The 12,740-nt window shown below is 47.6% G+C and overlaps 1 protein-coding gene across 5 annotated transcripts in view; it reads left to right on the top strand.

Annotated features, from left to right (window-relative positions):
- Bt (projectin protein bent) overlaps positions 1 to 12,740 on the top strand; it is a 258,426-nt gene that overhangs the window by 178,536 nt on the left and 67,150 nt on the right. For all 5 annotated transcript variants that reach the window (XM_077693762.1, XM_077693761.1, XM_077693765.1 and 2 more), the window contains 7 exons: positions 690 to 812; positions 2,772 to 3,071; positions 4,719 to 5,000; positions 6,535 to 6,725; positions 8,504 to 8,618; positions 10,840 to 10,975; positions 12,064 to 12,230. In XM_077693762.1, coding sequence (XP_077549888.1) covers positions 690 to 812; positions 2,772 to 3,071; positions 4,719 to 5,000; positions 6,535 to 6,725; positions 8,504 to 8,618; positions 10,840 to 10,975; positions 12,064 to 12,230 — 1,314 coding nt within the window. The remainder of the gene's footprint in view (positions 1 to 689; positions 813 to 2,771; positions 3,072 to 4,718; positions 5,001 to 6,534; positions 6,726 to 8,503; positions 8,619 to 10,839; positions 10,976 to 12,063; positions 12,231 to 12,740) is intronic.

Here is a 12,740-nt window from a genome sequence, read left to right as displayed (position 1 = left end):
TGCCTCAGTGCACTGCAGCACTCAGGAGTGAGTGCTGAACAACGAGTGAGGCAACCGGTCGATGTGCTTCGCGTCCTCCTCGTTGCGCGGCTCATCTGAACCACGTGACGTTTGCGCGGGAGGTTCAAACACAATTTACAACAACATGCTCGGCAGCGGCGATGCGCTGCGAGATAACGGCAGAGTAGCGCGCGTTGCTGTGCATTCGCTGATCACGCGACCACTTCCTGACACACAGCAGCTGTGCGCCGTGACCGAGAAGGCTGAAGTTCGCACTGCACACAAATTTCATATTAGGGAGTATAGTAATCGTCAGTGCATTTTTTCCCCCTGGCAATTCAAAAATTGCCTTTGCCGAGATTAGTAGCATTATTTTAAACGTGCACGGAACAGAATGCACCTCTTGAGTTCATTTGGTAATTACAAAGTGATTTACTGTGAGTGTTTATTGTAAGCACTGTTCATTTTCATTTTTAAAACGAACATTGCACTGTTCATGGGATTGTCATTCATTGGAAAGTGTTGCCTTGAAGTACTTTTGCAGCCTAAATGTTTATGTTGAGTGAAGAACTAGTGAACCTAGTGCATGTTTGTCGCAATTAGTATTCAGCCCTTCTTCCATGTACTAGCAGTGAAGGTTCTGTGGGATTCTGCACAATTGCTGACACGGCCGTGTTCCTTGCCCCCAGGCATGGAGGTCACTGGCCTGACTCCAGGCAAGGAGTACAAGTTCCGAGTCAAGGCCCTCAACAAAGAAGGAGAGTCCGAGCCTCTTGAGATGGACGGAACGATTGTGGCAAAGAATCCCTTCGGTAAGGGATTCTTTTATTTTATTTTTTTTTGCTTCGAGTGGCATGGCAAAACGAAGCTGTGTAATTTTATTATCTAACATTGCATAAGAGTTAAATGGCGTAGTACAGTCGAACCCCGCTACAACGAACGCCGCTTCAACGAAATTTCCGCTTCAACGAAATATTTCCAATTCCCCGTCAGCCAGCCATAGAAGTCCATGCAACAAAGTCCTCGCCACAACGAACCATTTGTCAGGCTTGCTTTCGCTTCAACGAAATTTTCGATGATTTGGACTGGGTTTGAACAATTATTTTACAATAAAATAAGCATAGCGCCAGCTATCTGTAACTTTTTATACATTCAGGACGCTTAGTTTCACCGAAAACATGCGCGGTGCGGCCACACCGCAAAAAAAAAAAAAAAAAAACTCATAGGCGGACGCCATTGTTTGATGGTGATAACGATGTGGCTGGCCGTCTTTACATGAGGCGCAGGCCCGGTTCGCCAAGCCGGAGCTACAGCCAATCCGTATCCAGTTGAAATCGCTGGCGCGGCGCCGTCATGTATGCGTTGTGAGCAGCTCTCCTTGCCGTTTTCCTTCTACCATTCTTAATAGCCAAGAGCAAAAATCATGTTTGCGTGTTTGGTCTTGAAGCCAAGTCATCCTATCTTAGTCATGAGCGCGCAGTTGTGTTAAATGCAAGCGCGCGCGTCTAACCTGCCAAGGTCAGTAGCTGCCGCGCCGTGTCAGATGATAAGATAACGGCACTGCTCCTGCTACAAGTGAGAGGGGGGCTTCCGACGGCCTAGCAGCTATCTGCAAGTAATCAGCTCGGTGGACACGCCTTGTTGTACAGCAATACGTTTTGCGCCTGCATTTCTTCACCCCACTCCGCAACGCGTTCTTCGCGTGCAGTGAAAGAACAGATAACCATTGGTATGTTCGTTATCCGAATAAACATGACGTTATTGCGCATCACTCCTTTTTCTAAACATTGTATTATGCTGCCAATGATGCGGAAGCATACGGGGCTATTTTTCTGGCCTTTCCGTGGTGTGTTGCGGCAGATTTCGCCTCAACGAATTTTCGCTTCAACGAAATTTTTCGCACGTCCCATCAATTTCGTTGTAGCGGGATTCGACTGTAGTCAGAATGAAGCACGCGTGCAAGGGGGGGCGGGGGCTAGCGTACAATTTATTGCAGGTTGCCAATAATATAACCTGGCCTTCAACTTCACCTAGATTGTCACTTTCCTGAACATGGTAAACATCTGCCAAAATGTTAGTGTCATTCTCCTTCCTCGATTCCTCGAACGCATGCACAGGAAGGAAATGTGGTTCCGAATAGATGCTTTCCTTATTTCGCAAGTTTACTTTGCAACGAAGGCAGGCTTCAGGCATCATCATGTTGCAATAAAGTTATTCGTGGGCAAGTTATGAGTAGCTCAGCGTGACTTGTGGTATTTGCTAGTAATTTTCCCCAGAATTACCAAGTGTTGTATGGGTGTGTTTAGCTCAGTGCATCCTGAGTCTTCACAGTACAAAAAAAATCCCGGGCCATCTCCACTAACGTGAAACCTGGGGAGGGGTGATGCATGCCGTGTATAAGTGTATTCTTGGTGCCTTGGCGTTTTTGCCAATGGAGATGCAACCAATTGGGAGGTAGACGTATACAGCTTTTCCGTAAATGTCTTTTGTCTTCGAAGTACGAAGCTCTCTGGCGCGAGGCGTAAACGTGTCTCCCGGTGTTTTTTTAGCACGCGTTACGTTCTAGCCCAAGGCGTAAACGAGTTTCCCAGTGTTTTAGTACTGTGACTACATGAAACGACGATTACGATGACGACAACGACAGGAAAGGCTGACAGCCCAGCCCCTAAGAGGCTTCGCCCCTAAAAAAATGTCTTTAAGCCCTTCCTAGCCATCATGAGAGATGCGTCGTTCTCGTACCTGACTCTGTGTCGGAATTCCTTGCCACCCAGACGAGCCTGGCAAGCCGGGCAACGTGGAGGCCACCGACTGGGACAAGGACCACGTGGACCTCCAGTGGACTCCCCCCGAGAGCGACGGCGGGGCCCCCGTGGAGAAGTACGTGATCGAGAAGAAGGACAAGTACGGCAACTGGGAGAAGGCCGCCGAGGTGCCGGCCAGCCAGACCAAGGCCACCGTGGGAGACCTGGCCGCCAACCAGCCGTACGAGTTCCGCGTCATCGCCGTCAACAAGGCCGGCCCGGGCGAGCCCAGCGACGCCACGCTGCCCATCATCACCAAGCCCCGCAAGTGTGAGTGCCAGATAATTCAACAAAACTTGTTGGGGGTGAGTTAAGGACGTGTTAGTTAAGGACGCGTGTTAAGGCCATATTAGTAGAAATTGAGAAGAAGGAATGGACGTGGGCAGGGCACGTAATGTGAAGGCAAGATAATTGCTGGTCATTAGGGGCAACAGAGTGGATCCCTAGAGAAGGCAAGCGTGGCGGGGGTGGCAGAAAGCTAGTTGGGCAGATGAGATAAAGAAGTGTGTGGGAATAAATTGGTCGCAGTTAGCGCAGGACCGGGGTAATTGGAGCTTAATGGGAGAGGCCTTTGCCCTGCAGTGGGTGTAGATAGGCTGGTGATGATGATGATGATGATGAGTTGGCTCATGATTCTTAAATATGTTTAGGGCAAAAACCAAACACAATACGCAAGAAAGGAGACAGGACAAGCGCTAACATATTTAAAGGATAAGGACAAGTGCCTTTACGCTTGTCCTTATTCTTAAACGCTAAACATATTTAAGACGTGTGAGTGCACCTGGGAACGTATCACGGGGTCTGCTGAGACTGCTGAAGCTTGCCTGTGGTCTTTCTGCGCGACCTTTGCATGCCAAACAATGCTCGAAATGGCAGCCCCCACCAGCCACGCTAGGCAGCTTAGTTATACTGATGCGAAAACAGGAAATGGTGCCTGTGACGGTAACCACATCACACACCACAAGCATTTGTTTCTGTGATACACAGAGGTCACTCTGTCCTTAGTACGAAATGCTGTGAGGGCAGTGTCGTACCTCTTTCCCATGCTTTCGTCGAGAGACGACTGTAAATTCGGAGACATTGAGTTACTAATCTAGATGATAAGGGCGCCTGTCGCGTGACTCGGACAGTGCCCTTGTGGCCACTAAAGGAGCCACAAAGGCAAAAGATAAGACAAGTGGGGTTCATTGAAAAGACTGCTCTGTCCCAAAAAGAATGGCACCAATTTTAACACGCATTTTAAACAAACAACCTAGATGTTAAGGAAGATAGATGAAGCAGTGGCTGTTTTCTTGCTGGCACCTCGTGATGTCACGGGGACTTCCTTCTGCACTTGGCACCTGTCGATCAAAGCTGCACCGTTAAGAAACATGATTGTGTTGCCCTAGCAATGCCTCTATTTCTGTTTAATCATACCACATGAATACAAATGTGCAGTTAACTCACTGATAGCAGTTTTTTAGTATTCCCCTTATCGTATCACTGCTGTCACTCTGTAGCACAAAATTTGAATTTTTTTTTTGTATTTTTAATCTTTTTACAATTAAATAATGTCTAGTGGTGCTGGAATAGAGTTGGATGAATTACCAGAAGCCAGTTCTGCCAAATGAGACGGTTCTATTTTATGGCCTCCTTAACTAAGCTTAAAAACAGCATGCCTTTCTTGACTGACACATTTGACGCATTAGTGAATCCTCGGTCATGCCAAACAGCGAGGAGATTTACGATGGCCTCTGAGAAGTGCACCTTCACAGCCAGTTGCATTAGGGACATAAAGTAATGTACTTTGTTTAATTGTTACACTTACATAAATGGTGACTAAGGTATTGATTTACCAATTTATTAGTAAATTCAAATAATAATTAGACTAGCTAATTAGTTCATTTAACTTATTAGGATCTTTTGTCACGATTGCAGTGGCACCCAAAATTGACCGAACCAACCTGGACAAGGTGCGCATCAAGGCCGGCCAGAACTTCAACTTCGACGTGAACGTCATCGGCGAGCCCCCGCCGGAGATCACCTGGACCCTGAAGGGCAGGAAGGTGATCCCCACCGACCACGTCAAGCTCGTCAACGAGCCGTACAACACCAAGCTCAACGTGCGCCATGCCAAGCGGGCCGACAGCGGCACCTACACCATCACCGCCGTCAACGAGCACGGCAAGGACGTGGCCGACGTGGAAGTCATTGTCCTGGGTGAGTCTGTGTGAAAGCAGGGGAGGGGTGGGGGGGTGTGCAGTCAGATAAGCTGCAAGCTCACACTAAGCCAGGTGGAGTACCCACAAGAAAGTGTTTCGCTCTCTCGCTGAGCTGCTGTATGAACATTGAAACACTGGGTGGGGGGTGACCGCAAATTCCTGGATGAGCTGTTCTTTCTAATAGGTCGAACTCAATGCTTTGAGTTCGACCTATTTGAATCAGAGTTCGACCAATGATTGAGTTCGATTGAGTCGAACTCAATCGAACTCAACTGAACAGCCATTTAACACTTTCCATACCATGAAAAAAAAAGAAAAATGTACCAAATTTACCGAAAAACGTTTTTTGCTCAATTTGTAGAGGGAATAAATTGGCACCATTATTTCAATGAAATAACGTTTTTTTTATTTCTCTGTGTAAAAAATTGCCCTAAGATAGCTTCATACGGCACCATTATTTCGATGAAATAATGTTCCTTTATTTCTGGCCACTGCCATCTGACGCTCACGCGCACTTACAGCTGTTCCGGAGTAGCGCATCCTTACTCAGAGCAATAGGCCGATACGCACTAGAGAGTGGTCTCTACAAAGCAGTTTAGAGCGGGCCTGACCATGTGCTTTTTTTAGGCGGCGCCCAAGAACGAAGACGCCCTCGAAAGGACCTATGATCCCACAATGAACTTTAGTGGTGTCCCTCTTCATCCCCTCCCCACTTACCTCCTTCCCCCGCAAAGGGCTTTGTGCCTCCTTTAAATAAAGCACATTCATTCATTCATTGTGTAAAAAAAGATTGCGCAAAGATGGCTTCACTGCATGGCCACAGTGTCGTGCAAAAATGTGCCACCAGCACTACAAGATGACCAATGACGAGTATAGTCGGCATAACTGATGACGACTATACTCGTCATTGGTCATTTTGGTACAAAATCTCATGACAATGGTACTCGTCAGCGGGAGTGAAAGGGTTAAACAAAGTTTTTCAGGGGCGGAGCACCCTAGGGGCTCGGGCTGTCGGCGTCTCCTGTCGCTTGACGCTGACATCGCCAGTCATCAAGTTGTCAAACGATGGTCAAGAAACAAGTGTCTAATGGATAAAACGAGTTTAAAATAAACTAACACGATAAACAACATGCTAAATATAACGAAAAAGATGAATAAACTAGCATATTTCAGGGCAGCTTGACTTCGGTAGTGTGCAAGTTCTTGGTTTAGCGTGGACAAGCCTAGTTCATCTTCGGTGGGAGCGGTACAACCCGTGTCTACGAGCTCAGCTAGTCTACATAAGCATAGGGTTTTAACATTGGCAGAAAATTTAAAAATTTAATGGTTTGTTTCCAGTTTATTTCCGGTTTGTTACAGTTGTACCGAGGGATGAGGGAGACAACATGGTCGAGGTAGAAACATTTAGGGGTGAAGACGAATCGATCGTGTAGGAGCGGCTGGAAGTTGCGATCACTGCTCAGAAGCGTGAAAGACCCCTAAGGGAATGGGATGGATTTTTAAATGGGCCACTTCCTTCCTGTCCTTTGCAGACAAGCCGACCCCTCCCGGAGGGCCCCTCAAGGTCGAGGACGTCCATGCGGAAGGCTGCACGCTCAAGTGGAACCCTCCTGTGGACGATGGCGGCATGCCGGTTGACCACTACATCGTGGAGAAGCTTGACCCCAACACGGGCCTGTGGGTCCCTGCCGGTGACACCATCGGACCTGAGACCGAGATGAAGGTCAGGGCACACTCATACCAGGATGAAGAGGGTTTGCTGCCGCTGTAGGGAAGGTGTCCGTCATGTTCATGCCACCATTGCCAGTCACTGGTCCCATGGAAGGGCAGTAATACGGTTTCTGTAATAATTATAGAATAATTTATCATAATTCTTGCCTGAGGAGGCTAAGACTGCAAGGCAATGTTAATGCTGAATAGTACCGTAATTACCCGATTCTAACGCGCCCCGATTCTAACGCGCACCCTATTTTCCTGGCAAAAAAAAAAACGAAAAAAACTTGCACCTCCGATCGTAACGCGCACAGAACTTTGTGAGCAAGAAAAACGAATGCGAGAGAAACGGGCGATTTATTTCCCGAAGTAATCTCACTCATCTCACTCCTCGTCGCTCTCCGCTGACCACAACATCTCGTCCTCGGTGCCGTCAAGCGTGTTCGCGATGCCACACTTCATAACGAACGTTCAACCATGATCGATGGGATCGTGGCCCATGCCTCGCACGCCCATCCTGCGAACTTCTCCAGAGGCGCACGCTTCAGCCGACCGCTCATTTTGAATGCGTGAGAGCCGCTGCCGCCATTGCTGTTATCAAGCACGCAAGTGGAACGATTTGACGATTTGTGTGAACGCCTATAGAAAAGCCTAGGCACCTATGCTATAGGGCCTAGAATATTCTAGGCACTATATCTATGATTCCTGCGTCTGAAAAATCGTTGCTAAAAGCTTTGGCGCCTGCTTGAGATGGCGATGGTGATGGGCGGGACGAAATTTCCGTTGTTTCGGCAGTTTCGGTTTCGTATCCGATTCTAACGCGCATGCGATTTTTCGACCTATTTTTCCGGCAAAAAAAGTGCGCGTTAGAATCGGGTAATTACGGTAACTGCATTTCGTTCTTCCACTCAATCGTCTGGTTCTTTTACAAAGAGAAATGGGCCAATTTTTATTTCCCTGAAGCATCTGCTGTGTTCATAGTGTGTCTGCTATGTGCAAAAGCATCTGCTATGTGCATAGTGCTGCCTGGTAGTTTCTTACAAAAGAATTTAGCATGTCCTTGCCTATGTGTGGCTCTGCTTTCATGATGTCTCTGGGCACTTGGAACAGCACGAACAAGTTTACAATGTGTGAGCACTGCAGCGAGTGCAAGCACATCTAGGTCATTGCCTCCTCGAGTTAAGCTTAAATGTTGAACTGGACCTTCTATTCTAACCATCAAACATCTCCATCAAGGTGTCCTGCATACAAGGTACTATATAAAGGGATTTTGTGCTCCACACCAGCTACATCACGCTAAATCATGATCTTGATGTTTGAAAATATTGCCGTGAACTTATGCACGATTTGTACCAACATAGTTTTCCTCCCAGCATATTGTCGATTTACCCATTCGCATGTAAGTTCCGTACGATTTCCCTTTCGCACATTTGCTTTGCTCCGTGCAATAGGCTCCTTGCAAGACTCCTTTGCAATTTGAAAGCACTCATTGCTTAGTGTCAGTCTCTCACATCAGAAGCTTTTCGTCAGATCAGGACTATACTAAGAAAGCTGCTACGTCTTTCTGCTTTGTGCCGCTCTGAGCACTTTGCGTACTTGTATCCTCTGCACAATTGCAGCTTTAAAATGTTCTTAAAGATGCACCTCTATCCAGTGCCGTTTTTGAGGCGTAGTTGAAAGCTGCACTGCGGATAGCATGCGATTCACTTGCGTGCATTTATCTTCTTTCTTGTTTGTGGTGCCACGATGCTGGATGCTGAAAACTGTCGCCCGCCATGTCTTGTCCAGGTGAAAGGGCTACAGCCCGGCAAGAACTACAAGTTCCGAGTGCGGGCGGCCAACCGCCAGGGAGAGTCTGAGCCCCTCGAGGCTGACAAGTCCATCCTGGCCAAGAATCCATTCGGTAAGCAGTGAGCACCTCGACCTCACAGCAGAAACACAGCAGAGGCAGGCACCTAGGGCTGCAATAGGTGGCGAGCCAGACGGAAATGCGTTAGAACCTTTGCAGTGTTTTCGAGTCCTTATTGCTTGGTGTTTGATAAGCGCTCGACCTCACAGCAGAGGCAAGCACCCAAAGCTTCAAAAGTTGTTGGGCCAAAAGGAAACTCTTCCTTTGTGCTTCAGTTTCTTCTAGTTTGTTTTGATTAGTGTTTGACGGGCTTAACGTGTAGGTTTTTCAGAAAAATGTTCGCAGTAAATTTGTTGCATTTATCCTGAAGAACGAGAAGAACTTGTCATAGTTTTATGTAGTGCATTTATTAAAGGGACACTGAAGTGAATTTGTCAAGCTCCCGTTTTTGCTTGCACTGTGTAGACTGGCTCAAATTAGCACACTTTTCATCGTTTTTACGATTGACAAATCGGTAATTATTTTACAAAGCGCGAAAGAAGAAAAACTACCATGCGCGGTTTGCGGCGGCCGCACCAACTAAAGCTGTGACGTTAGGAGGAGCGGGCACCGTGATTGGACGATGCCCAAGGTGAGCAACCAAACAAGTTTCGGTTTCGGTTTCGGTTCTGTAAAACACAACCGGTGGCGTTGTTGGATGGGCATTCTCAATGACTCAGTAATCATCGTACCGCGCTTCTGCCATGTTGTCAGCTGTAAAAATGCATAAAGATAAGCCTCCTAGGACGGCTTGGAATCGTAGCATTCACTAGCCGAAACCTACGCAGTGCATGAACGCCCTCCGCGTACCCGTAGACGCCCAAATGTCATGCGCTTTTCCCCCATAATTGGAGCTTGCCTCCCTCATGCCTGTATCGTAAAAAGCGTGTTCGCACCAGGCCAAGGGTCTGTTGATTCTGGCCTGTGCCCACTGCCTGCAAGCAGTCGGTGCTTATGGCAACAGCACGCCAACGAGAACTCGCTAGCGCGCCATGCATGTGCCAGCCTGCGCGCGTTTTGTGAACTAGTTCGTGTAGCCATGAACGTTGCGACCCAAAAAAAGGTGAACTCAATATAGAAAACATCGGCGGAAAACAAAAAAGTTAACTTACAAAAAAAAAAAAGCACGTACCCGCGGGGATTCGAACTCGTGACTTGCAAAACATTTGCAGCGACATACCCAGCGCCCCAGGCTACTAAGCCACGGAGCGGGACGCGAAGGCCTTGCTAATATAGGGTATATATTGTACAATCGGTTTACACTTTTATTTAGTTTTGGCATTTCAAGCAGCTTAGGTGACTATTTGTTGTATTGCGATCGTGCAGTAAGCGTCGCCCGAGTTTCCACAGTAGCTCACGTCTAGCAATCGCATTTCGTAGACGGAAAAGCGTTCGCAGATGCGTAGTCGTGCTGCTGACCGCTGTGCTTGTTCGCCCAGCGCAAAAAAGTGCTTCCCGCACCCTAGGTTTACGCTGTACGGTAAAAATACCAGTTGATTTTATTTCCTTAGTACCTATATTGACTTCGCTGACTCTTCTCCCGCCTTCAAGAGGCCTTATATTTTCCTACTGGCGTACCAGTCAGCGAAGCGTCGCATGTGCGCTTGTGCAGCGCTTGTGTGAAGCGACCTTGACTTGGAGCTAGATACAGTGTACAAACAAACCAAGTAAAGAAAGGCACATTCTTCCATTCACAAACGTGTCTTGGCTTCGTTTCAACTAAGCGAACAAATTGCGACCAAGCAATTTTTTTTAACCTCCTTGATTGCGACGACCCGCCGGCGGCCGGCGGACGAAACGCTGGGCCGACTGACTCTGTCGGCCGGGGAGCCGTGCAGTAGCGCAGCCGTGGCGCAGCCAATTGCCAGCTCATCCCCTCTTGACGTCACACGAAAACGCCACAGAAAATGGGCGAGCGTAAAGAGAGGAGGACAGCATTTTCGAATTAGTTTTTCTACTAAATAAAATCGCGTAAACGCGCCTAGAGGGGTCGAAACATGGCCTGGGGACTCCGGACTACAATTTGCGCTAGTAATCCCGCAATGTTTACATATCACTTCAGTGTCCCTTTAAAACTCAAGCAGGTGGTCGTGGTATCATCAGCTTTTCGTGCATTATTCTCACAATTTTTTTTAACCTTTAACAGCATGCAAATAGTAAAAGTAGTTTTATGCGTAATAAATTTTCCTTTCGTCGTCCGAAGTTGTGGAACCCCTGGTGTGCTTTGCTTTCCCAGACGAACCTGGCAGTCCTGGCAAGCCCGAAATCGAGGACTATGACAAGGACTTTGTGAAGCTGAAGTGGACGCCGCCGGAAAACGATGGTGGATCGCCCATCACAGGCTACGTCATTGAGAAGAAGGACAAATACAAGTGAGGCTCAGTCGTGACCTTCCTTCGAGGGCGATCTGCTACTTGCCTATTCTTGTAACCACACGTGTGGTTATTGCAATCATTCGGGAACCAGTCGTAGTTCGTTTACTAGAAAAATACCAGCAACAACAAAGACCTTAGCCTTAAAATCTTTTTTTAAGTGCAGAGCATTTCAGGGCCGCGCCTTATTGTCGTTGCTCGCTCGCTGGACCCAAGTAGAGCCGGCATTCCGTCGTAGCTACTGTTGTCGCGGCGTAACCCGGAGGCTTCAAAAGCCAAGTGGTTTATACAGTAAAACCTCGTTACAAGAGACACTCAAGGGACCTGGAAAATGTCTCTTGTAACGTAACCAAAGTGTCTTGTATGCAATGTTGCTAACATGGTGAACATTTAAAAACTAACCAAAACGCTTTCATTCAAATGTCTCTTATAACCAAGTGTCTCTTGTAACAGTGTCTCTTGTAACGAGGTCTTACTGTACAGTCATAAGCGTTCGAAACTCGTGAACCGCTGGTGCTTGTCATACATCTCCCCGTTGTTTAGCACAAAGAAAACTTCAGCTACATTTGAGGCAAAATATACATAACTAACCAGCAGCGCCCGTGTTCATTTAGTTAGGAACACTCGTTGGGTTGGTTTTGACGATAGTAAGTGAAAAAAAGTGGCAGTGCAACGCCGGCACGTGCGGGAGGATATGCAAGCACAAAAAGAACAAAACTCCCGCTGGCGTAGTTTAAGGCAGGGGGTGCGCGAGCACTGCGGAGGCGGGAAATTTGAAATGCGTTGGGTGGTAGCAGTGAGCGGATAATGGCACTACATCCCATTATGGTGAACCACTGCTCTGCACTTCCGACAGCTTTAGCACTGAGTAGAATGGCTTTAATTTTTTTTAGCTTCAAGTCTGCCAAAGCATTTTGCATTGTTAGCCTGCAACAGTAGTCAAATGCTTTGGTGTGGAGGTAATTATCAAGTTTATCAACTAATCTTTGGTTGGATCCCGCTAGTGCAGCAGGTGCTCAAGAAAATTTCGTCCCACGCATCTTTATGCCACTCATCAACACCGGGCACCTGTCTTGCTTTCAACACAGCCCTGAATGGACACCGGTCTTGGAGATCCCTGGAGACGAGACCAAGGCGAAGGTTGGCGACCTGGTGGAAGGAACGCCGTACGAATTCCGCGTGCGGGCTGTCAACAAGGGCGGACCGGGTGTTCCCAGCGAGTCCACCGGCCAACATGTCGCTCGCCCCAAGAACAGTGAGTTTCAGAACCCCTGTAAGGAAGTGCTCTGGAGTGACATTTGTAGTTAGCTGAGTTGGTACGTGTTAGAATATAACGGCACAAAAAATTGTACATAGAGGGGAAGTGACAAACACAAGTGCTACCCCAAGGGCTTTGGATCCCTACTGAAGCTTCTCTGGAGGAGCCTAGGTATGGGAAATTTACGGTACAGTCGCTGACAGATTTTTCGTACTCCCTATTTTCCGGACCTGCCTGAATATCCGGACTCTGCCATGGCACCGTCACGCACTCCACAGAGTTAATGAATAACACCGACCAAAATGTCAAATGTTTGAAACCCTTCTCGTTTAATTTTCTGGGCCTTTTCTTTCAAATGCCGGACAAAAGCTACCAAAACACAAAAAAAAATGGCTGCTATTTTGTTTTTCGGCATTTTGAACCCGGGTTGCATGCATAGAAAAGCTTCAAAGTGAGGAAGTTACAGCCGACTGACAATGGAAAAGAAGGCCGGCATCATCAGGCAGG

Source organism: Haemaphysalis longicornis, unplaced genomic scaffold (genome assembly GCF_048455015.1).
Source record: "Haemaphysalis longicornis isolate Haplotype H1 unplaced genomic scaffold, Haemaphysalis longicornis Haplotype H1 scaffold_12, whole genome shotgun sequence".
In the NCBI taxonomy this organism is placed as follows: domain Eukaryota; kingdom Metazoa; phylum Arthropoda; class Arachnida; order Ixodida; family Ixodidae; genus Haemaphysalis; species Haemaphysalis longicornis.
Note: the sequence above shows the minus strand (reverse complement) of the source record. Positions and strands in the feature narration are given on the sequence as shown.